The sequence below is a fragment of the Rhipicephalus microplus genome, unplaced genomic scaffold (assembly GCF_043290135.1).
Source record: "Rhipicephalus microplus isolate Deutch F79 unplaced genomic scaffold, USDA_Rmic scaffold_23, whole genome shotgun sequence".
Lineage (NCBI taxonomy): Eukaryota > Metazoa > Arthropoda > Arachnida > Ixodida > Ixodidae > Rhipicephalus > Rhipicephalus microplus.
This window is the reverse complement of record NW_027464596.1, coordinates 3,016,938-3,041,417: the sequence shown is the minus strand read 5'-3', so window position 1 is coordinate 3,041,417 and position 24,480 is coordinate 3,016,938. Positions and strand designations below refer to the sequence as shown.

At 45.8% G+C, this 24,480-nt stretch overlaps 1 protein-coding gene across 1 annotated transcript in view; it reads right to left on the bottom strand.

The window, feature by feature from the left end:
• Positions 1-1,429: 1,429 nt before the first annotated feature.
• LOC119168640 (monocarboxylate transporter 13) overlaps positions 1,430-24,480 on the bottom strand; it is a 155,512-nt gene continuing 132,461 nt past the window's right edge. The window contains exon 8 of the mRNA XM_075883981.1: positions 1,430-4,424. Coding sequence (XP_075740096.1) covers positions 4,210-4,424 — 215 coding nt within the window. The 3' untranslated portion in view covers positions 1,430-4,209. The remainder of the gene's footprint in view (positions 4,425-24,480) is intronic.

Genomic DNA, 24,480 nt, shown 5'->3' with positions numbered 1-24,480 from the left:
TCAACGCTTTGCTAAGACGACACGGTGGTGGCACCTACGCGTCGCCTTGCGTTCTACACCTTATCATCTCCACAACGGGCTCGCAGGGCGCACGCGCTTCGTTTTTCAAGATAACTGCCGGATGCGCTCATGTCTCACGTGTGACGTGACTTGATGCGATCGTTTGCCTCCGCTGTACGCTCAAGGCACTCTAACGCAGCGCCTCCAGAATACCATGCACCGATTTTCTTCTGCAGAACATCAAATGAACGTTTTGTTCACTCTCTTCAGGCGCAAGACTATATTATCTTTTGACGACATTTGCACTGTAACATGCATATAGGGGGCAGTTTATTTAGCAAAGCGCCGCACTTAAAGCACAGCGTAAGAAAAACCAGGGTCCTTATAAGTGCGTATCAACGCATTTTATAGTAATTGAATTAACCATCTAATAGGTTTTGGTGTTGCACCATAACTATTGATCGACAATGTAAACTAGTATGAACGCAGTCATCAGATTAAGATGGCTGGCTGCATTACGTGACGGACAGACAGGCCGGCAGAGAGACGGAGAAACAGACCAATATCTCTGCGTTCAAGTATCCTAAAAAGATTATCGTCTTTAATATAACGGGCTCTTTAGCACTATCGCGGTAATATGCATAGTACATATTCGCCGACAACCGTACACATTCGCCAACAAACCGTACACTTGCAGATTGAGCAGAAATCAGGCACCGGCAAGTGGTTGCACGGCAAGTAGTTCGGAGAAGCATCCCACGAATGTGGATTCCCCCGATATGGAACGCTATACCAAATGCTACATACGCACGAAGAAAAGATATGGCATAGCCTGCTGATTGTCTACAGATTTTCCTCGAACACAACTTGATATCGGCTTAGTGTCATTCATTTTTTCAGGTTTCAATGTTGAGATTAAGGGTCCTTCAGACGGAAGTACGAGTATCATCGTTCACGGGCCACAGAAAAGGTTTCAGCTACGGTTCCGAAACTGGTGTCAGATTCCAAAGACTGCTCAAAGCAATACAATAACTAACTATTGTCCTTACCAAATGAAAACTCATTTGAATGACTCTGTAAAAGATAAAGACTAATAATCCACGGTATAATGTCTGCTTTGGGGCTAAACTTTTACTTGGAATACTTATTTGCCGTTAATAACTGTCCTGTATTGCTTCCTGCAAATTTCTCGCTACTGAGAGGTGGCATAGTATAAGCTCTAATGCAAGAGATAAAGAAATATTAATTAGTAAATTACTTGATATTCACAATGCAGTAAAGCCATGATTACAAATTGAACAGGCATTTTCAAGAAAAAAAATAAAACTAAGGTTGTGAATCCAAGCACCTGTTGAATACTTTAGGTGAAAAGGGACACCTCGAAACACAACTTGCACCATGTCAAAGCCGTCTTCTCGCAAAAAATGAATAAAAAGGTCCTAAAACTTTTTATTAGAGGTAACATAGACAATCACATATATTAACTCACATTGAATAAACCAGCACACGTAAATACAATGCAGGTACAATTTATAAAACGAGGTTTTCAATCTCGACAGCGGGATATTTCCTTGGCTTACTACAGAAGTATTCCATCGAAATGTTCCATTTTAGGCAAGAAAGCGACTAGCATGGCTGAGAGCACAACCAAAAATAGGCCTATGTTCTACGAGTTTCCCTGAATAGAAACCAAATTGGGGCAATTTCAAGTAACAGCGACCCGTTAAATATGACATAAATGTAGTAGTAAAACGCAAAGGTACTCGAAATTAAAAGGTTTACAGATTTTTCAGGAGAACTAAATTGCGCTATAATAACAAACATACACAAACAAACGCTCCTCAGCGGAGTAAATCAACAAGTGTGTAGCACTTTGCACCCATAATATTATACTGTCGAGTGTTTTAGAGCACAAGATAATCATCAAACTTCGCGGAAATGTGAGTCGCACACTTAGGAAATAATTCACTGATTGAAACAATTCGCATATAATCGTTAGATATATCCTAGCCTCTGGGGAACATGCACAAGATTATTTCACCGATTAACGTATTGCTTATAACAGTCTTGAACATCTGTTCAGGGTTCTATCCTAAGACATTGTTCTGTTGAGTGTTCTGATGAAGTGTTGAGTTGTGGTTGTCCTGATCAGGTTCTCAGAATAGCACCTCTCAACCTTCACAACGTCAACGTCGTCACTTCTGAATATATCGATTAGTAGATTTCAACCGGGATGTTGATTGATTGATTGATATGTGGGGTTGAACGTCCCAAAACCACCATGTGATTATGAGAGACGCCGTAATGGAGGGCTCCGGAAATTTTGACCACCTGGGGTTCTTTAACGTGCACCCAAATCTGAGCACACGGGCCTACAACATTTCCGCCTCCATCGGAAATGCAGCCGCCGCAGCCGGGATTCGAACCCGCGACCTGCGGGTCGGCAGCCGAGTACCTTAGCCACTAGACCACCGCGGCGGGGCTCAACCGGGATGTTGATAAGGGTTCTAACAACGCACATGTTAAGCGGCGGATGAGCTACAAAGGTGCGAACAGCCAGACAACGTGATATTTCGATGTTTTAGAGGAAGCAGGAGCCTGTCGTTTTTGTGCGAATAGCAGTGTCACATATTCTATCAATGGCCATAGCTGATGTACACTCAGCCGTGCTAGAGTAAACGTTCGAATTACTGTGTGTTTGTCCGTTTTGACACCACAACTGTCTCGACCTGTACAGCCTACGCTAAAACGAAAGCTGACACTGGATATCTACGCTATGCTTGTGACGTGCGATAACAGAATGGCGAAAGAATTAACGTTCTCTGAAATGACTATAACGGGTAACATAACTGTACTATTATGGTGCGAAAATAAAATGGCAAGTGCTCACAAATAACACGCTAAAATAGATTTTAACAGCAGAGCTTATACTCTACACGCCCAGTCCACACTAAATACTTACTCCGAATATCAGTGTACAAGACATAATTACCTCAGAAGGCCTTTATGCACATTGACACAAAATTAAAGGCTCGTCTGAACCATCTCCACGTCGGAATCATATTACTAAGCGTCGTCGCTCGGGATTTTCGTAAGCACGTGGCCAAACTGTAATCACGCGTTGACAAATGCTTTTCAAGCTCTAATAAGTCAAGAACACACAAAAAATAAGTGCATCATTGCTTAAAGTAAGCACTGAAGCGACATTGACAGGACATGAATGTCTGAACAGTTATCACAGAGTAGACGGCAGTGCCGTCACTGATCTACGACGAGCCTACGGGGACTTGTAGGAGACGAAACGTTCGGGACACATGAAAATGACGATGGTGCAAGACCTATTTACCAAAACAGCTGTTAGAACGGTGATTGATTCAGCTTGTTCGCATAATTTTGTTGATAATAATTATATTCAACGTCAAGCGTATCTGGAAACACGGCCGTGCACTAAATATTGCACATAATGAAACCTAACACTTTCCTCTACGAAAAATTTATATTCAACATTTTCACTGCACGATGCAGGAGTATAAACTTTGGCATCATGATGTGAGAACCGTCGTGGTTCTAAATATTACCAGCCATGAACGGGTGTAATATTGCAAGATAAGCTAGTTGGTATGAGTGCATCATAACTTTTTTTCGCACGCACTGACACACGGACAAAGATAAGAAGGGTAAAACACTAGGCACTACGCTCAAACATACCAAAAGCAAATCTAGCAAAAGTACCCGAGACGTAAAGAAGTAACCCATAGTTCATGCTAAAATAATACAGGTAGAAAATTTGCTGAGACAAAGCATCAAACAACGGAATCAAGAATATTCAAGTACCTGTACACCCACTCGCAAATGTAGACAAAAAAAACAGGTCGTGCTTTACAGGCTGAAACACGATTTTCTGCTCCGAAAACCTACATTTTCTTCATGTAGATCAACAGGCACAAGTTTGTGATCCTTGGGTTTTGGCACATCAACAGCTGCCATATAATACCTTATACATATAGAACTTCAACGCACGAACAATTCAAATATGTAAATGCAATATGGTTGCCTATCAGAAACAGTGTTCTTTTAAGCTTCGCGACAGGGAGACACATGGAACGTGAAATTTACCATGATTTCTATCAAATTTCGCGCTCTGCTAAAACAATATGGTTACTCGCAGTCGGCTAGCTGAGAAACACATTTTGTTCAGTGGGAGTGTTCTCAAGCCATCAGCGAAGTCAAATCCATCACTTGGTATCCGGTGAGCGTGGGAAGGTCACACAACTGGAGTTGAGAATCTCTCGTTGTCCACGTTCGCTTCTTGCGGAACCTGTCTGTAAGATTTACGACTAGCCAAACTAAAGCGTTGAGAAACATGAGGCCACTCATGATGCGGTATAGGTTGTCATAGGATCCCTGCATGTCCCTGAAGAAACCTGCGAGGAAAAAAAAAAGATGATGCATCTATAGTCGAATACCCATGAAGTCCTCTAGTAAAGTGTTACAGAACGACAAAATAAATTACAATGTTAATGAAAACTCTAGGGTAAGTGTGGAACAGCCACCTTAAGGGCTACTGGCAGCGCTGATTGACGTTGAAGTGCACTCACATACAGTACAAAGTGGACAAAGGAATGACAACTGCCGTATCTCAATGGTGCACAGCATTCGACGAAGGTCAGAGGTTCCGTCCCTGCCCGTGGCAAGTTATCTTTTTGTACACTTTTATTTCTCAACATTTACATGTATACAGTTACTTCTAATATCATCCCATATAGCTACTTTTACATCGTTTTCTCTATGTTCTCATTGTTATTGTGTTTAACGTTGAAAACGAGCCCGCAAGTTTACAAGCGCTTTAATATCGTAAATCGCAGTTATGAAACAATCATAACGATATTGGAGAAGTCATAAAATGTGGGAATTCACCTCATAAGTTAGAAAAAAAAGATGACATCGCAAGAAAACTATTACGCAGTACCATTTAGCAGTTGACCTAATATATATATATATATATATATATATATATATATATATATATATATATATATATATATATATATATATATATATATAGATATATATATATATATATATATATATATATATATACATGTGAGAAGCAATGAAAATGTGCTGAAATGGACAATACACGAAGAACGTGAACAACCCTGACTAGAAATAGCATTGAATTGGACAAATAAAATTCATGTACCACTAGCGGCGTCGTTAGAAAAAAATGCCATCCAGCCAATTCATTCAGGCATGAAAATGCTGTTACACAGAAACATCTTGAGAACATTTCAAATCTGCGCCCCATGACTGAATCAATTAGATGATTCCAATTGTGGAAGATATGTTTCTATAAGTGTGAGTAAGTTAAAACGCTGAAAAAGGTAAATCCTATCAGCTCACCCTAGGTAATTTAGAATAAATCAATGTTACTACAGTCGGAGTAAAAGTTATATACTAGTGACGCCAGCAGGATGCTGGCCCTGCTAAATGTAGGGCAAGTTACACTTTAGAATATTCGTTTAAGAATGGTAGAAAAATTTGATGGGACGCCATGAAGGGACACACACCAACCAAACACGTTCAGAAGGAGAACTACATTACAGTGCCACTGTCGATATGCGTAATTAAATTGAGAGTTCGATGGAAACCCGTTTAGTCGGGATGTAACTAGGGTTGCTAAAGGATGGATTGATGGAAAACCATTTATCAGAACCTCCCCACGGTAAGTTATCTTTTCACCCACTTTTCTTCGTTCTCATTTACATTACAATTTTCCTAATACCTTCCCCTATACCTTCCTTGGCATTATTGTCTGTTATATCTCAATAGTATTGTGTCAAACACGAAAAACGAGCCCTTCAGTATACACTTGTTTCCCTTATTCATTAACGAGGGTCTCGTACTGGCAGACTTGGTGCCTTTAGGTTGTATACGGGGGATGGACTATTGGTCAGCTGCCAGTTAGTAATAAGTTCACGTGCTGCGTGACGCCAAACAGGCTCATAAAGAGTGTGTCACACTCGCCGCCATGGCTACTAGTGGCGCTGACTGACACTGCAACGTTTAAATTGACATAGATACACAATAAAGTGGCTGGGGGATAGCTGTCACAGTAGCTCAGTGGTAGAGCATCGAACGCGTTATTCAAAGGTCGCAGGTTGGAATCCTGCCCACTACAAGTTATCTTTGCACCCACTTTTCTTTCTTCTCAATTACATTACAGTTGGCCTAATAACTTCCCCTATACCTTTCTTGGCATTGTAGTTTATTAGATCTAAATAATATTGTGTAAAAACACGAAAAACGAGCCCTTAAGTATACACTTGTTTCCCCCATATATATATATATAAATATATATATATATAAATATATATATATATATATATATATATATATATATATATATATATATATATATATATATATATATATATATATATATATATATATATATATATATATATTGCCACAGGCATGGAACGAGGTTTAGCCATGCCAATGCGAGTATGTGCCATGGTGTGAAAGAAGAAGAGGACGGTTGGGGTGTGCTCGTGCTCTGGCCGTCGTGCTCCGCTCGACGTCCAGTGCTGCTCCTGTGTGGTCGTTCTGTGATCACGTGACATTTTCTGGTGGAGGTGCGGGGTAGTGTTGTATGCACTGCAATCACCAGCAAGGTCCCGACACTAGTCGCGACTTGGAAGAACCAGCTGACCTACGGCGTAGCAGGCGACAACTAGGCCTACCTCCTGAATTTGGACCACTTCCAACCCATGACGGCCCCGCGTCCAGCCGAAGCTCCGCTATTAACGTACGCGGAAGCACTACGTACTCCTGCACCGGCTGTTGGCTATCCGTCCCGTCCGTCCACCCTGCAGACGGCACCGTCGTTCTACTCGGGACCACCACAGTACGGCAACCCACCCCTTACACGGAAATCCAGTGTATGGCGTGCTCCCGACAACCGGCCTCTATGTTATCACTGTGGTGAACCAGGTCACATCTACCGTGAGTGCGCCTACAGGCACATGGGTCTTCCCGGCTTTCGTCCGGATGCTCGTCGACCCAGAGATGGTGAGCGGCCCCGTGCTATCGCGGAATACTTGGCAAGCCAACGATCCTCAACCCTTCCGCGTCACCAATCCCGCTCACCATCTCCACGGCGTTCTACGTCACCTGGCCAACAATGAACCTTTGCGGACGTCCTTGCAGGAAGATCGCCTAGATCTACAAGCCCACGCCGGGGAAACTAAGAACAGCTACCTCTGGGGGTGAGGCCGCTGTTGATCGACCGTTACAAGACCCTCCCCCGATTTGGCTGCCGACATCCGACGACATTCTTTCACCGACGTGTGCCATCGACGACAAACAGGTCTCTGCTCAAATCTGTTCTTGTCGACAACCACCCGCTGACCGCTCTGGTAGATACGGGTGCCGATTATTCTGTTATAAACGCTGACCTCGCTGCACAGCTAAGAAAGGTAACGACACCTTGGGGACATGGAACCAACTTCCGGACTGCGGGAGGTCACCTATTGACACCGCTAGGAATGTGCACTGCCCGCCTCCGAATTTGTGAGTCGACGTACATTGTTTCCTTCGTTGTATTGCGCGAATGCTCCCAAAACCTGATTCTCGGAATGGATTTTCTCCGCGAGCATGGAGCCATTATTAACCTCCGCGACCTGCTGATAACGTTATCTAACGACCATACAGCCCTACGAAAGGATGCAGTTGCGCCGACCACAACACTTCGAATTGCTGACGACACCATCGCACTGCCACCGCGAGCCAGTATGTTGGTAACGGTGGAGAGCGACTGTGACAACAAGAGTAGTGGCATCGCGGAAACTAACCTCTCGGTGCTCTTGGCTCGGCAGATTTGTGTCGCGCGTGCTTTCGTCAAACTGAAACATCGGAGGACTCAGCTTCTGATCACGAATTTCGGCGGCCAGTACCAACACTTGGCAAAGCGAACAGCAATCGCGAACTTTGAAGCCATCGATGACGCAGAATGTTCCACTATTGCTCCGATTGCCACTGCTGCAGAAGGTAACACTAATATAGCCAGTAAAGTTGACGTGGATTGCCAGCTATCCTGTGCGCAGCAACAGCAGATACGCATGATTTTACGTACGTATAGTGATTGCTTTGCGTCCACCTCCAAAATCAAGCAGACCCCAACCGTGAAACACCGTATTATAACGGACCCTACCGAACGGCCTGTACGACAGCACGCCTACCGCGTGTCGCAAAAAGAACAAGAGGCAATACGTTTTCAAGTGAAACAGATGCTCGAGGACGACGTCATCCAACCCTCGAACAGTCCATGGGCGTCACCCGTCGTACTTGTTAAAAAGAAAGACGGCACTCTTCGACTTTGCGTCGATTACCGGAAGCTCAACAAAGTGACGAAGAGAGACGTCTACCCTCTCCCACGCATAGATGACTCACTGGATCGACTTCGACATGTCCGATATTTTTCCTCAATGGATTTACGCAGCGGCTACTGGCAGATCGAGGTCGATGAACGTGACAGGGAAAAAACAGCATTTATAACTCCCGATGGCCTCTACGAATTCAAAGTGTTACCATTTAGATTGTGCTCTGCACCGGCAACGTTCCAAAGGATGATGGACACCGTCCTGTCCGGTCTGAAGTGGGAATCCTGCCTCGTGTATTTAGACGACGTCGTTGTTTTTTCCAAAACACTTGAGCAGCATTTACAACGACTTCAGTCCGTCCTCGTCGCTATTCAATCCGCAGGCCTATCGCTAAAACCGGAGAAGTGTCATTTCGGCTACGAAGAACTTAAGTTCTTCGGCCACCATATCAGTCACGATGGCATAAGACCAGACCCAGAAAACAACATGGCTGTTGCTGCATTTCCTCCACCTTCGAACAAACGGGATTTGCGCCGGTTTTTGGGTCTCTGCGCCTACTACAGGCGCTTTGTCCAGAGCTTTGCCAACATCGCTGAACCCCTTACCCGTGTAACGAAGGAAGATACTCCTTTTGTGTGGGGTCCAGAGCAGAGAGCCGCTTTTTCCCAGCTTCAGCAGTGCCTTCAGAGTGAACTCTTACTGGGGCACTTTGATGAAGATGCCACCACCGAACTTCACACTGACGCAAGCAACATCGGTCTTGGTGCAGTACTCGTCCAGTGGCAAGACGGCGCTGAACGTCCTATCGCCTATGCTAGCCGCATTTTGTCATCTGCCGAAACTACTCGACCACGGAGAAGGAATGTCTTGCTATTATTTGGGCGATCACAAAGTTCCGACCGTATCTGTATGGTCGTCCATTCAGAGTAGTTACGGACCATCATGCCCTCTGTTGGCTGGCCAATCTCAAGGACCCCTCAGGGCGCCTCGCGAGGTGGAGTTTACGCCTTCAAGAATTTGAGGTTACAGTCGTCTACAAGTAGGGCCGCAAGCACACTGATGCTGATTGCCTTTCGCGCGCACCCATCGCGACGACATCGAGGAATGATGATACCGATGGCCATTTTCTTTGTGCAGTCGGTGAATCTGACTTGGCCCAACAACAGTGGAATGATTCAGAGATCCAACAACTTATCAAATACCTTCAAGGTCGCAGCTCGAGTCCACCATCAGCATTCGCACGTTCAGGGTCATTTTGTCTCCGCAACGACATCGTCTACAAAAAGAACTTCGAACCTTATGCGACAGAGTACCTCCTCGTCGTTCCCCCAGGGCTACGTGCTGACATTTTATCTGCCTGCCACGACGAGCCTTCCTCCGGCCACCTAGGATTCGCACGTACCCTTGCCCGGATTCGGACTCGCTACTACTGGCCAAAGCTCACCCAGGATGTCAAGCATTACGTTAAAACATGCAATCATTGCCAGCGCCGTAAATCCCCACCTGTGCGCCCTGCTGGTTTATTACAGCCTGTTGCACCCCGTCACAACCGTTTGAACGAATCGGCATGGACTTGCTTGGGCCCTTCCCGAAGTCACATGATGGCAACCGCTGGATCGTAGTCACTACTGACTATTTAACGAGGTACTGTGAAACGAAAGCCCTACAACGAGGCACCGCCAATGAGGTTGCGTATTTTTTTATCAACAACATCGTCCTCCGCCATGGAGCGCCAACAGTTCTTATCACTGACCGTGGAACAGCCTTTACAGCCCAATTGATGCAAGACGTCACGAGACTTAGTGGAACAGCTCATCGCAAAACAACCGCATACCATCCACAAACCAACGGTCTGACGGAGAGACTAAACAAGACGTTCGCTGACATGCTGTCTATGTACGTCGACCGTGATCACAAAAACTGGGATGCCATTTTGCCATACGGAACGTTCGCTTACAACACTGCGAATCAAGAGTATACGGGTTTCACTCCATTTCGGTTGCTTCACGGCCGAGAAGCAATTACGATGCTTGATTCCATGCTGTTGCCTGACACGACCGATATTACTACTGATGCGAACGACTTTATCCGGCTCGCCGACGCGGCCCGCCAGCTTGCACTCAAGCGGATCCGAAAACAACAACGAATCGACTCGCAGAGGTACAACTCCCGTCATCGCCATGTCAATTACCAACCCGGTGATCTGGTCTGGCTGTGGATCCCCGTTCGCAAAAGGGACCACTCGGAAAAGTTACTTCACCGCTACTTCGGTCCCTATAGAGTACTACGGCGCCTCACAGATGTCAACTACGAAATTCTGCTTGAAGACAATACTTTTTTGCAGACTAGTTGGTTCATACTTGAAGAAGGAAAAATGCACAAAAAAGCATGCGAACGTGTTCATTAGGTGTGTATTTGCGGTTGTATATCTGATTCCTTTGTCGTGTGGGAGGGTGTACATAGGGCAGACGGGGCGTTGCCTCAACGAACGCTTGCGTGAGCACAGTCTGGCCGTAAAAGGAACAAATGGCGGTCATTTAGATTTCCACTGTAGGACATGCGGTTGCACCCCCCGTTTCGAGAGTGCGTCAGTCATGGCTAAGGCGCGTGAAAAGACCGAAAGAGAGATAATTGAAGCGTACTTTATCAGGCAATATGATGACAAGTGCATAAGCATGCCTTCCATTTCACTTTCGGACAGGGAAATGGTCTTCCTGCAAGGTCATGTGTAATGTTGTGGCTAACGCCTTGCATTGTGTTCTCTTCCATTCATCTTTCTTTGTGTTGTTTATTAGTGTTCTTGTTTTCTTTCTTATGTGACGCTACGGAATGTTTTGTTAGATTTTATGTTAGTATAGTTTTTGACCCTCTCGGCGTACTGCTTCTTCTGGTTTCTCATTTAGGGCTGCTTGGAGTGAATATGAAAATGTTAATTTATTGTTTTATTTGGTGCTAAGCGCTATTTTTAGGGTTTTAAAACGAAAATCTCTAGAACATGTTTTCATTTTTTCATGCTTTAGTTGATGCTTGGTGCAATGAATATAGAAAGATATAAGATGAGCGCACACCTTGGAAGTAAGCAGTTTAGATCGTGGTGGGTATCACTTTTGTATTTTGCCATTTTTCACGTTTGTCATTGTGGTGGCAGTCAATTTTAATTTGATTTGGTCGGCTTTGTTTGCGGCGTCTTTGGTTTTGTGCGCATCGTGGAAGCGCAGCGTAGCATGTATATATTGGCTTCAAAAAAAACGAAAATAAACAGTTGGTAGTCTGCACTCTTTCCTGTCTCTCTTGTTTTTTTCTTCAAGTTTGTGCAGCAATTCAATTTTTCATGCTTGAAGACACAGCTCAGCGAGATCGATGTTCCCAGCAGCCCGACATTGTTCATGTGTCACGGATGAAGCCACACTACCCCCGAGCCACCTGACACTGCTTCTTCATGCGTCTTTGTGAGTGTACGCGAACACTAACTTTTAATCGGCATTGGTCATCGAGGTGGTACTTTTTTTCGAAGGGGGGGGGGGGAGGTAAATGCCACAGGCATGGAACGAGGCTTAGCCATGCCAATGCGAGTATGTGCCATGGTGTGAAAGAAGAAGAGGACGGTTGGGGTGTGCTCGTGCTCTAACGTTCGGTTCGGCTCGACGTCCAGTGCTGCTCCTGTGAACAGACGTTGTGGTCGTTCTGTGATCACGTGGCAATATATATATATATATATATATATATATATATATATATATATATATATATATATATATATATATATCATACCATTTCCGCATAAATTGACACGTCATATGCGAATGTGTCTTCACTCACATTGATTAATCGCGACGCATGCGATAGCGATGAACAATAAGCATTACGAGCACCTGTAACAAGCATATGGTTCCAGTTGGATGGCCAAAAAACAATGTAGGGGGTCTGGTGCAGGAGTTAGAACAGAACACTAACAGAAGTAAACAAAAAATTCCGCCATATCCACGAAGTGAATGATGATGAGTGGGCGAAGCTCCGGAGGTAAACCTGGTAAACCATGAATCCTCTGTACATTTTGCCCACTCGATTTTATTACATCGCTCCCCCTAGCGTACGTCGCCGCACTAAATCGAACGATTGCTTTCAACCAATGACACGCACCATATGTGACATCATTCCTATTTTATAAGATCTCGCGTCTTTCATCAACTACAAGTACCGCTTTCTAGTTTATAACATCTTGCATCTTTTCATCATCAGCTACAAGTACCACCATCTAGTAAACACTACAAGAACTAAACGAGAGGTGGCTACATACAGGAGACGGTACCGCCATCTAGTGAACACTGCAAGAACTAAACTAGAGGTGGCTACATTCAGGGGACGGTACCGCCATCTAGTGAACACTGCAAAAACTAAACTAGAGGTGGCTACATACAGGCTACAGGGGACGCACAGCCCACGCCCTAAGGAGCTTCGCCCCTAAAAAGTGTGTATGGCAGCCAGAGTTTGTTCTGGAGATGAGCGAGTTGCGAACGTTTACTTTTCCCACAGTGCGTCAACTGAAAAGGTGAAACGAACGTGATATCAAGAAGAATAGAGACTGGCAATGTCTATTTGCCTTCTATGAGTTTAGACTTTGATATTTTTCAACATATTATGCAACAAAGATACTATACAGAGAGGGATAGCTCTATCACATGAAAGCATCGGATTAATATTATTGCCAGTACTTCACCTAAAACTTCATATTTTGGAGATGCAACAGTTGGGTGGTCCAGCATCAGCATAATTGCGTACAAAGCTGTCCATTTATTCGTATTAGTATACTGCCTGCTCTTACTAATAGCAAACTGAATAAGTACGAGCGGTATTCATACAGTAAGTGTAAATTTGCTGTGAATATAATAATATGTTTTAGTACAACTTTTTCTTACGATTGCTTCATTGGCGCACTTAGCCATAATGTTTTGCGAAATTGTGCTAACGTTTTTTGCACTATTTTGTGAATTTCTACGACATTTGTTAATGTATCTGCGTTGAAATTCACTATCTGGGCAATAAACAAGTTAATATCGAAGTCTTTCGACTCTTCAAAATACCGAAGTTGTTTAGCAAGTCATTCTGTGTACACACCATACCGAAAATATACATCATCATCATAAACTAGCGTGCGCCCCAAAAATTCTGTAAAATCCAGTAAAACACTAAACAACACTGGTCCACTCAAAATGAAGGAAGGAAGAAAAGGAAGGAAAACTTTTATTTGCAAATGTTTGGGACAGGGGTCATGAGCTTGATGGGTGGGGCCCCAAGTCCAGGGCTCCACTGGCTGCTGCCGTCTGTCTGACGTGACGCAGAAGTGCAAGCTGCACATCTGGGTCAGACCTGGCAAGCTGTGCCTCCCATTGCTCGAAAGTATTACAAAGCTTGTACTGACCTAAAAAGGTATCTAAATTTGGTGGTCGTTTTAGGCGTCCCCACGAAATGTGGCAGAGCGATGGCGAGCCGCCACACCACGGACAAGCACGCCCATACAGCGTTGGAAAAATTTGTGTAACCTTTGAAGATTGGGAAAGACTCCTGTTTGAATTCGGCTGAGGTCAATCACGTCCTCCCGTTCTAATGATTTAGGGGGGGGGGGCGCTGTATTTTTGTCGCATGCCTCGCTGGTTAGCAAGAATTTCGCGAGGGGCCATTCTTGATGGGTCATTATCCTCCTCGATAGCTTCCTCCTGGAGTGTTTCAAAGGATTGAATGTGCTGTCGAAGCTCTGCTCAGTTTGTGAGCCCTCGAGCACAAGCGTCAGCACTTTCGTTCCCATCCAGGCCAGCGTGTCCTGGACACTAGATCACCCTGTATTTGTTCGTCAAGCTCCCGCCTAAGAACTTGCTTATTTTTATCGGAAGGCGGCCTCTTAAAAAGAAACGGCACGCTTCCTGCGAGTCGGAAATGGTAGTTGTCTGCGGCTCACCTCTTTCTTCCTGCGCTTTGATTGCAAGGGCAATGGAAAAGCATTCCGCCTTGGTGATCGAGGACGTGTACAGTAATGCACATGTCACCATGCAGTTGTCGTTGCTAAGTACTGATGCAACTGACCGTTTAAAATTGTACCTGGAAGCGTCCACATACAATACATTTGATTTGTTTTTGAATGTTTTTCGGAGCCATCGCACTCTCTCCTCTCTGCGCTTTCTGTTTGTTTTTACGTCCATGTTCTTGGGTCAGTACCGCTGTCTTTACAGTCAGTACCGCTGTCTTTAGCTCAGGGTATGTATTATATATACCGAGGTCCAAAAGCTTTTGGGTTGGCGTGCTTACCGGTAGCCCTATGGCCACTTTGTAGGCGCCCCTAATTATAGACTCGATGGGTTCTTCTTCTGATTTGTTTAACACGTGGAAAGGTAGACTATACGTAACCTTACACAGTACAAGTGCCTGTACTAATCTAATTGTGTCTCCTTCCTTCATGCCCTGTTTGTGGTATGTTAGTCTATGGATCATTCGTGTAATTTGTTTCGTGGCTGATTTTAATATGTTTATTGTATGATTCGCTCGTCCATTACATTGAACCCAGTAACCCAGAATACGTGCGACGGTCACCTCACGTACTTTGACACCTTCAATGTGTATGTCAATGCTTCCGTTACTTTTGTATCTTTTTCCATGTACCCTGATAATTTCAGGTTTTTCTGGAGCACAGCTGAGCCCGCTTGCCTTCGCAAAGTTTTCAACTGCTGTTGCAGCCTCTTGAATTGTCTGCTATTTGTTAGCTAGAGATCCAAGCGTTGCCCATAGGGTGATATCATCCACATAGAGAGTGTATCCTAACTGCAGAACTCCATCCAGAGCTCGCGTGAGTCCTAACATGGCGATATTAAAGAGCAGGGGAGAGAGGATGGCTCCTTGAGGGGTACCTTTGTTTGGTATCTCAAAAGCGTCTGACGTGCCTTGTACTACGCTTATCGAAGCCCGCCTTTCTGTGAGGAATGCCTTCATGTAATTGTAGGTGTTTGTCCCACATCCCATGTTGTTTAATTCTGTTAGGATGGCCTTATGCGAGATATTGTCGAATGCTCCTTTTAAATCAAGGGCTAGTATTTGATGTTCTCTTCCTGTAGGTATATAGCTCAAACCTTCCTCTTGTAATAGGAGAAATGCGTCTTGAGTGGAGAGGCCATTGCGGAAACCCAGCATAGTGGCTGGAAAAAAGGCCGTTGTCTTCTATAAAGTTTTGGAGCCGATTATGAATAACCCTTTCGAAAAGCTTTCCCGTGCATGACGTAAAAGATATGGGCCTGAGTGCCCATATCTTCTTCCCGGGTTTCGGTATCGTAATAATTTTGGCTACTTTCCATTCCTCGGGTATCTTCCCTTTGAGCCAATAGTTGTCATTAAAATGGTTTGTCAGTGCCTCTATAACTTTATCGCTGAGGTGCCTTATCATTGCATTTGTGATTTGGTCTGAACCAGGGGCAGAATTTCTCTTGGCTGCTTGGGCAGCCGCAAAGACCTCTTCCGTGGTGATTGGGGCGTCGAGTCTCTCGTTTTTCGCACCAGTGTACTGCATTTCAGTACTGCAACTATCGGTATTCTCTCCAATGTATCTGTCCTTAAGTGCTTGTATTAACCCCTCCTCTGTGCCCGGAAAATCATGCATTATTCGTTGTAGTGTTCTGTTCGAGGTCGATTTTGATTTTTCTGGGTCAAGCATGTTCCTTAGGATGGTCCAAGTTTTGCAGTGCTCAGAGTGTCCTGTTGTGAACTGCAGAACTGGGTCCATCCCTCAGTTGCAATTTCGTTAGCGTATTGATTTGCCTCCTCTCCTAAAGCAGCGATTGTGCGGAGAAGGTTCCGGTTGAGTCGCTGGTTTTTCCACCTTTTCAGCATACGGCGCCTGCTCTCCCACAGGTGGAGCAGGTCCCTGTCGACTGCAGGAGTCACTGCTGTTTTTGCGATACGTTTAGATGTTTGTTTGTGAACTGAGAATATGTACTCTGAACATTCCCCAATCGACTCCGGTACAGAGTCGGGTGAGGGATCACGTCGTCTGTATCTTTCCCAGTCAGTGATCACCACGTCTCCTATGACCCTGCGTAGTTTTGGAGTTGAGAGGGAAATACTGATTATGTAATGATCGCTGCCGAGATTCTCTTGCAGGTTTGTCCAGTTAGCGTCGTTAACATTACGTGTGAATGTCAGATCTGGGAACGTGTCTCGACTTACGCTGTTACCCAGCCTCGTAGGGGTTGTGGGTAGAGTAATTAAGCTCAATCCTAGTTTGGATACGGCGTGTGAGACGTGTTCTTTTAGGGGAATCTCTCGAATAACCCCATGTGGTGCTGGGTGCGTTAAAGTCGCCCAATACCGCAAGTCGATCTTTTGCCCCTGCAATACCGACGACAATTTTAAGCAGTGCACCAATGTCCTCATGCTTCTCTTTGGGAGGGCTGTATATATTTATTATTACGGTTTTCACTTTGCCTCGAGGAAGGAGGGTGATTATCTGATGATTTATCCGCAGACTTTTTATGTGCTCAACCTTTGCTGCAATGCTTTTGCTAACCAGTGAGGCTACGCGGGGATAATTTGAATCTTGCGAATAATAAAATCCCTGCAGTTTGACCATCTTGGGCCCAACCTCCTACAGGCATATTACGTCTGGCTGAATTGGTACCGAGTTCATGTAATTTTGGAGTGCTGCTGCGCGCTTGTGAAAAGTGCGACAGTTCTACTGCCAAATCTCTAAATGTTCTACACTTTTTATAATATTTTCGGCCATGCTGCATGGTCGTATCCATGCTGTCGCGGCCCGCTTTGGATGGTTTGTCAATAACTGGAGCGGACATGGAGCGTTTGTTTAGTGCCCTCTGCAAGCCTCGCACAGCATCGTTAACATACTGCCTCTGAATTTTCAGTTCATCTACGACAAACGTTTTCATTTCCGCCATGAAACCACCTAAAAGTTTATGTAAAGTAGCTATGCTTTCTCTGTTTGTTTGAACCTGCGTCTGCACTTGCTTTACTAGTTCACTGCTTTCTGATCGAGTAGCGAACGAGTCTTTGTCTATCGTTTCCGCGCTCGTTTCGTCACTATCCTTCATGTGGGCTAGACGCTCTCGCGCCTCTTTATTGCCCTTGGTGGGGTTGCCTATCGACCCTGGGTTTTGTATTTTTTTAATTGCATTTTCTAATTTGATTTCCATTGACGAGATGGCCATTTTACACTCTTTACGCTCCGCAGCCATTTGATTTCTAAGCTATTTAATTTCTTGTGTTAATCTTTTGTTCTCCTCTATAATTTTCCTATACTGTGAGCTATCAGTTGGAGGAACATTGGGAGGCACTGGACTCGCCCAGCTCGCCTTGTTTGGTCGGTTGTTTTGTACGTCCTGCGTACTAAGGCCAGTGGTTGCTGCTACTGCTTCTTCTTTCCTGGCATGGGCGGAGCTTGTTTCCCAGCTGCTGATCGGTGTTTTCTTCAAGTTTGGCTTGCCAGGGGCCTCCACAGGCTTGCTAATATTCCGCTGTTGTGGGGTCTTTGATGATGATCTTGATCTTGATCGTGATCTAGAGCTGGATCTAGATGCCTGCCGCGTCTGGAGCGTCGCTTCCTCTCGGTCTGAGCTGAACCAACGAGGAGGTTTCTGCTGGTGTTGCTCAAGTTGCGGGAAATCCTTCTCGGCGTAGGTACACTCTGTCTTCGAGGCGTCTCCACTCGTGATTTTTGGGGGGCCACATTTTTCAGTTTCTTTTTGTATCATTTGTCTTCTGTAGCGTGCTCTTCACCGCTTACGGCGCAGTTCAGGCCATATTGATGTCCTTGAGTAGGATCACTCGTCCCACACTTGGAGCACACGTTGGCGTTCGGAGTCGGGCACACGTCGGTTCGGTGTCCAGTTGATCGACAAATCTTGCAAACCTGTACGGTAGGCTTGTATGGATAACAGATCGCACACATAAAATAGACACACCTGGGGAGCACGTCACCCGTAAAAGTTAATATTGCTGACTTCGAAGAGCCCAGCATTCTGGCTCTCTCTATCTCCACCCCTTGTGTCCGTATTCGTAGGTTTGCCATCAGGTCGGCCTGAGTGGTTCCGGGCGGTAGTCCGTGAACAATGCCTCGCAGCGCGTCTTCTGGGTCGGCCACGTACGCATTGAATGGGTGAATCCATCCTCTGATTTTCAATTGGTTGATCTCTCTCAGCCTGCCCGCCACTTGTTCGTGTGGCGTGGACAATATTATGATGTTCGGTCCGGGGTGGACCCGCAGCAAAAAACTTTCTCCTCCAAAGCTGTTCCGGCAGGCCTCTATCACTGCCATAGAGAGCTCGGATCCAAATAGATTTTTCACTGTGAGATCCCTTGTGCGGTCTGAGGATAACCTTTATGTCTCCCTTTGGAAGGGGCATCGGTCCTCGGCGTTTTCTGCGCTGGAAACCTCGCTTGACTTGGCTGTCCCGTGCTGCGTTGGCAAGCAGATGGCCTGCTGACTTTTCGTTTTTCTTCTCTAGTCCATTCTCGGGTTCTTTCTGGCTTTGTTTATGGTTCTTTTTTCTTCTTCTCGAAAGGACGGTGTGCCAGCAGTCCCCCGTCCAAGTAAGAGCCAGACTCGCGTCGTCATCATTCTTGTTATCGAGAGACGCGGCGCTGGGCGCTCGCGCTTCGTTACTTGGTTCCTCATTTGACGAGACGATACTCGCGTCGCTCGGTTGATTCTGCGACACCAGAGATGCGCCGGGAGGGTCTTCGTCAACGTCCATGTAGACGAAGAATTTCTAGGCGTCCTTATGCATGCATGCTCAGTAGAAACAGGGGAATGGGCCTACCTCCGTTTTCCTCTGCGCAAGACGCATAGTCCGAAAAGGAGGTTAAATCGCACTCACCATTGACTTCTAACCCGGTCAGAAAATGTCGGAGAAAGTCGGTCGAATAGTTGTGAGCAAGTCGACACACACACACCCGTCGCCGCACCGCGCCCGGTTTAGCGTCCCGGCGCCGCCGACCAAAGCCGGTGATACAGTAAGCTGCGTTCGTGCACGTCGTATCTTCAAACGTTGATAATTTCTAGTGAAGCTGGTCCAAGTCCCAGATTTTGGTGTCCTTCAAATCTTCGCAACTTCACGCAAAAGATGACGCACTCTTCAAGTAGACTTGAATGAAATTTCCGCCTGAAAACGTTTCATAAAGCGGAGAGTGATGTGAGGACGTCTTCACCGCCCTACGCCACCTGGCGGATCCCCAAAATGAAGGAGGCTACAGTTAAACCAGCAAACGAGTATGTGCCGTATAGACCCTTTTCATGAAGCCCCGCCACGGTGGTCTAGTGGCTAAGGTACTCCCTCGGCTACTGAACCGCGGTTCGCGGGATCAAATCCCAGCTGTGGCGGCTGCATTTCCGATGGAGGCGAAAATGTTGTAGGCCCGTGTACTCAGATTTGGGTGCACGTCAAATAACTCCAGGAGGTCAAAATTTCCGAAGCTCTCTACTACGGCGTCTCTCATAAAACAAATAATTGTTTGGGACGTTAAACACCACAAATCAATCACCTTTTTCATGAATACGCCACCTTACGGTAAGTTTTTTGTCCATTTCGCTTCGCAAAGGAGCCTGGAATAGCTAGCGCCATCATGAGGACATAGAAAACAAGCCGTCAAATGCGTTAGTGCTTCGGTGTTTGTATTGGCGGCTGGATGTCCGTATCATCCGCTGCAACCGCACCCCTTTCTAGCTTGAACAAGCTCCTGGTACTCTCCGATAAGCTTTCTGAGCTGCTTCCGCTGCACAATGAGCAATGTTTTTACTTTTCACCTGGTTGGACGAGCAGTTTGGCTTGTTATGACTGACAATGCATGGATCCGGCCTGCAAGAGACTCTATCGGCATGCCCTCCCGACGCGGTCCGCGTCCTGCAGGAACGCAAGGGGTGTATGTGTGCGCTGCAAGAAACGCGCCTCAGTGTCGCTGGGACACACAGCCTGCGTTGTATGTGGCGGTGCCCTCACAATGGGGGCAGATTGTAGTTCACGTCCGTGGCGCTAGTGGCGCCCTTTTTCCAAAAGGGTCAATATACGGCTTGGTGGCGTTAGCCACCGCCCGATCTAGAGGGCACAACCATATCAATCCATCCATCCATCCGTTTATGTATTGTGGCCTTCGGAAAGCAACATGACTGGCATTCAGTCAGGGCTCTCGACTGAAGACGCCATGATGCTGATCAAGTGCCAGGTCATTGACTTCGTCTTTGCACCGACACCAAGGTGATTCTCGGCTTAGAATTGGAAAAGGCTTTTGAGAACGCATCACATGCCTTTATTCTGAAGAACTTGGTTGAGTTGCACGTCGGCAAGCGGGCGTAGCGCTCCTTCCTTTTCTTGGAGTCAGCAAGACCAAAGATTGGCCAGTTTTCGACTCAAGCAACTGTTCTGAGGTGAAAAGGGACACCTCAGGTACTGACGATCTTCCCGGCGCTCTTTAATGTTTGTATGACCAATCTGTCAATGGCTTCGCACAAAGAACACAATCCTAACCACGCGATCTCTGAGGACGGTAATCCCTTCTGGTGCTTCGGGGAATGTGAAGGTCAGGTAGAGAGCGCTACACAATAAGCCATCAATGTGCCTGAGTGCTATCTCTACCTACCAGGTTACCGTGCTCGCTCGTTAAGTCCGAGCTCTTACTCTTTAATAAGAGGCGCAAAGATGGCTTTCTCCATTCCTGAAAGCAAGCAACGGACATGCACGTTAGCTTATTCACCAGTAAAAGCTCCACAGTTCCGGGCGCGCACATTACCAAAGTCCTCGGAAGGTTCATCGTGGCCAACGAATCCAATGGAGCCGCGATGAAACGCATTTCTTCCAAAACAGACAGCGTGCTCGGGCTGATTCGAAGAATTGTTAACAGGCACGGTGGAATCAGGCAGGACAATCTGATTCGTGTTATCCATGCATTTGTTATGTGCCCCTTGGCTTATACGGTGGCTATGCATAACTGGCTCGTGTCAGAGCGCAACAAGATCAAAGCCTTAATCAGAAGATATTTCAAGCCAGGCCTTCACATTCTCGTTGTAACACACATGAAAAACCTCCTCAAACTGCGAATCCACAACTCATTCGAAGAAATAGTCGAAGCACAAGAGTTTTCACAGTTTCTCAGAGTGTGCGGCACACCAGCGGGAAGAGCTAAGCTCGACATGCCGGGACGCTACTCCGCGGTCGAAAGTCCTGATGCCGTGAAGCTGTCGAACAAATTAAGGTCCAAAATTTTCGTGAAGCAGATGCCGCACAGTGTGCATCCAACCTACAATGAAGCATGAAGGCGATACAGGGGTAAAGCTCGCCAGTGCCCACTTGGAAAAGGAACGAGCCTGCTTAGTAGATGCTGCTTCACATGCTAAAAAAAGCGTTGTATTCAGTAGTCATTGACTGATTCTAATGATATCAGCTGCGCTATCATCCACACTTTCAGCTCCGGCGTGTCTGAGCAGGTTGTCATTGATCCAGGATTGATAGATATTGTGCGCGACGCAATTTATCCAGACTCCAAAGCTGTTATCAAGGTATTTCAAATACGTATGGTGGTTCCCCAGAATATACAGACGCTTAACAAAGCCAAATAGCTCAAACCTCACTCATTGGTCTGGTTTCCTACACATTTTTGAACCATAGAAGAAGCCTTGAGCAATCCAAATGCAGAGGTGCACTCGGCTGCACAAAGTTTCACTGACCGTGTGCCAGGTGATTCGACATCTCCTGGGTGAACTGAGACTCTCCACACGTGCAACGAGATATGCAAGCACCACTACTTTTCAAGAGCAGAGCTGACTCTGCCACATTCTTTGCTGTGCAGGGCCTCAGCAGTCGCTCACAGATGGCTCCAAACAAGCACCTACCCAAGTCCTGCGGCACTGCATACAATGTACCTCAGACGGTGCTCAAGCCCGGATATCCCCTTGTGTGGTGGTTAAGCGGACTTCGAGAATGTACTGTGGCACTGTGCCTTTGCTGGTCTACTTTCCACCAAGAAGAAATGAACAAGCTTGCTTAAGGCCTAGGACCTCACTTCTCAAATCCTGGCCGTCCAGAGGGCCCACGTGAGAGCTGTCAGATTTAACCTGACCGTCCCCGAGTGGGCCTAGCCAGCTGACGTCGAGTCAAATCGCGCCTGTTGTGGACAAAATAATGTGGACTCACTCACTGTCCAAAAGACTGTCGGAAAGCTTTTGTCATAATAAACTAGTAGGTGACACAGAAATCGGGCAAACCAACATTCACTGAAAAATAAAAAGGCAACTGTGAGCCCAACCAATGGCTACAAAGCCAAGCCGGGAGCCGAAAGACTAGAATATGTGCAATGAGAACACTAGAAAATGACAAAGGCAACGACTGCTGCAAGACCCAAAGCGACGGAAGGCTTACGCCGAAGACAACGTTCCCGCGTCGTGTCTGTGTTTGTATGTAGTCCCGCATCTCTCTCCGCTTACAGTCAACGTTGAAACAACATTGTATCACCTAGAATTGCCTAGCAACAATCTAGAAGCAACCAGATTAGTCTTCAGAACCCCTCAATTATCTCGTTCTTGAGGTTGATGTTTGCGGGGCTAGCTCGCTGCAAGTTTCGCCTATATCAGTTTCTGTTTCCGTCGGGAGGTATTGCGTGGGTGCATTGTATATGCCTTTTAAATTCTTCTTTAGTGCACTACATTGAAATCCCATAGCATGTAACGACATGGGAAGCAAGTCGTCTCTGTATGTCGATAGCATTCCCCCGTCCATGTTTTTGACATAGTTTCATGTCGGTCGTAGTCCTGACATTTCAGCGCACATCGTTTGAACCATTCGCGATGCTCTCAGCCTTCCATAACACTACAGCAAATGCTATAGTCTACAAAAAAATAATATATTTCTCAGTAAGATCACTTATCATGAGTCGTTGATCAAATAGTCATTCTTGGTTCGCGTTATTGAATGACTTAAGCGCTATGAAATATGGGCTTAGCTCTCCGCCTATCATGGTGCATATACGCGCTGTCATTGCAGAAATGCAGACACCACTTTATGGGCTTTCTTAGACACATTTATGTAAATCCAGCAACCAACTACGAGCTTGGTGAACTTGGGCAGCAGACGACTTGCGCATGATATGTAGTCACAGTGCAACCATAGCTAACAATATTCGCGGATTCGATCTACTGCTGTGGATTTGATATGCGATTCGCGCGTCCACGAGGTCATTTTGGGTACGTGAATACTGTCTTCGAAATAATCGCGTCATGCTTTCACCGCTAGATCGAAGCACTGAGTGCGATATCAATAAATACTATTTTTATACAAAGTAACGCTGAGAATTATCCCTTCTAAATCTTGTCTTCTCCACTTCAGAAAAGAAAACAAAACGCCGCGGTTGGAGTTTAAAGTCGCACCGGGGTGTGAAGTAGTTATTGCACCAGCTCTGCTCATTCACAGCGCAGCGCGTAGAAAGGTATACGAGCCGTCTGCCGATGCCTACTGAGATACCTCACACGCAATTGATCGCGATGGCACCCTTACAATTAAAGTTCACAGTTTGTGCTCGAGCGACACATCCTCCCCCTCCTCAACGCTTCTTCGCGCGCTTCTTTCAAGGTGGGCTATTCATTTTGTCTTCGCTTGAGCATAAATTAACAGGAGGCCTTGCAAGCGGGATGATGTTATTGCATGCGCCTTCCGTGCGAAGGAGATGGGTGTTTCATCTCCGCGTCAGCCACTTTCATCGCCCCTGCTTGCTTGTATTTAGTCGCGGGTTCAACATATCTTGCACGGGGGGATGTTGATAAATTAGAATTTTTACGAAACATGACGGCAAAGGCAAAAATCAGTCGAGGGGTGCAAGTATTCCCTATCAAAATAAATATGTTTTTCGGAGGTACAAAATATATCATGACAATGGCACCTTTTGAAAATTGGTGAACTTTACTGCCTGATAGTTTTGCTCTGCGGTGTAGCGGGCTTATCCTTTCTCTGTCTCGAAATGGTTGTAAACATAATGGTGAGAATAGTGAATTTCAGCCCCGAATCTAATACGAATCGTATAGTACTGACACCGACTTAAATATCAATACGCATCAAAAATTATT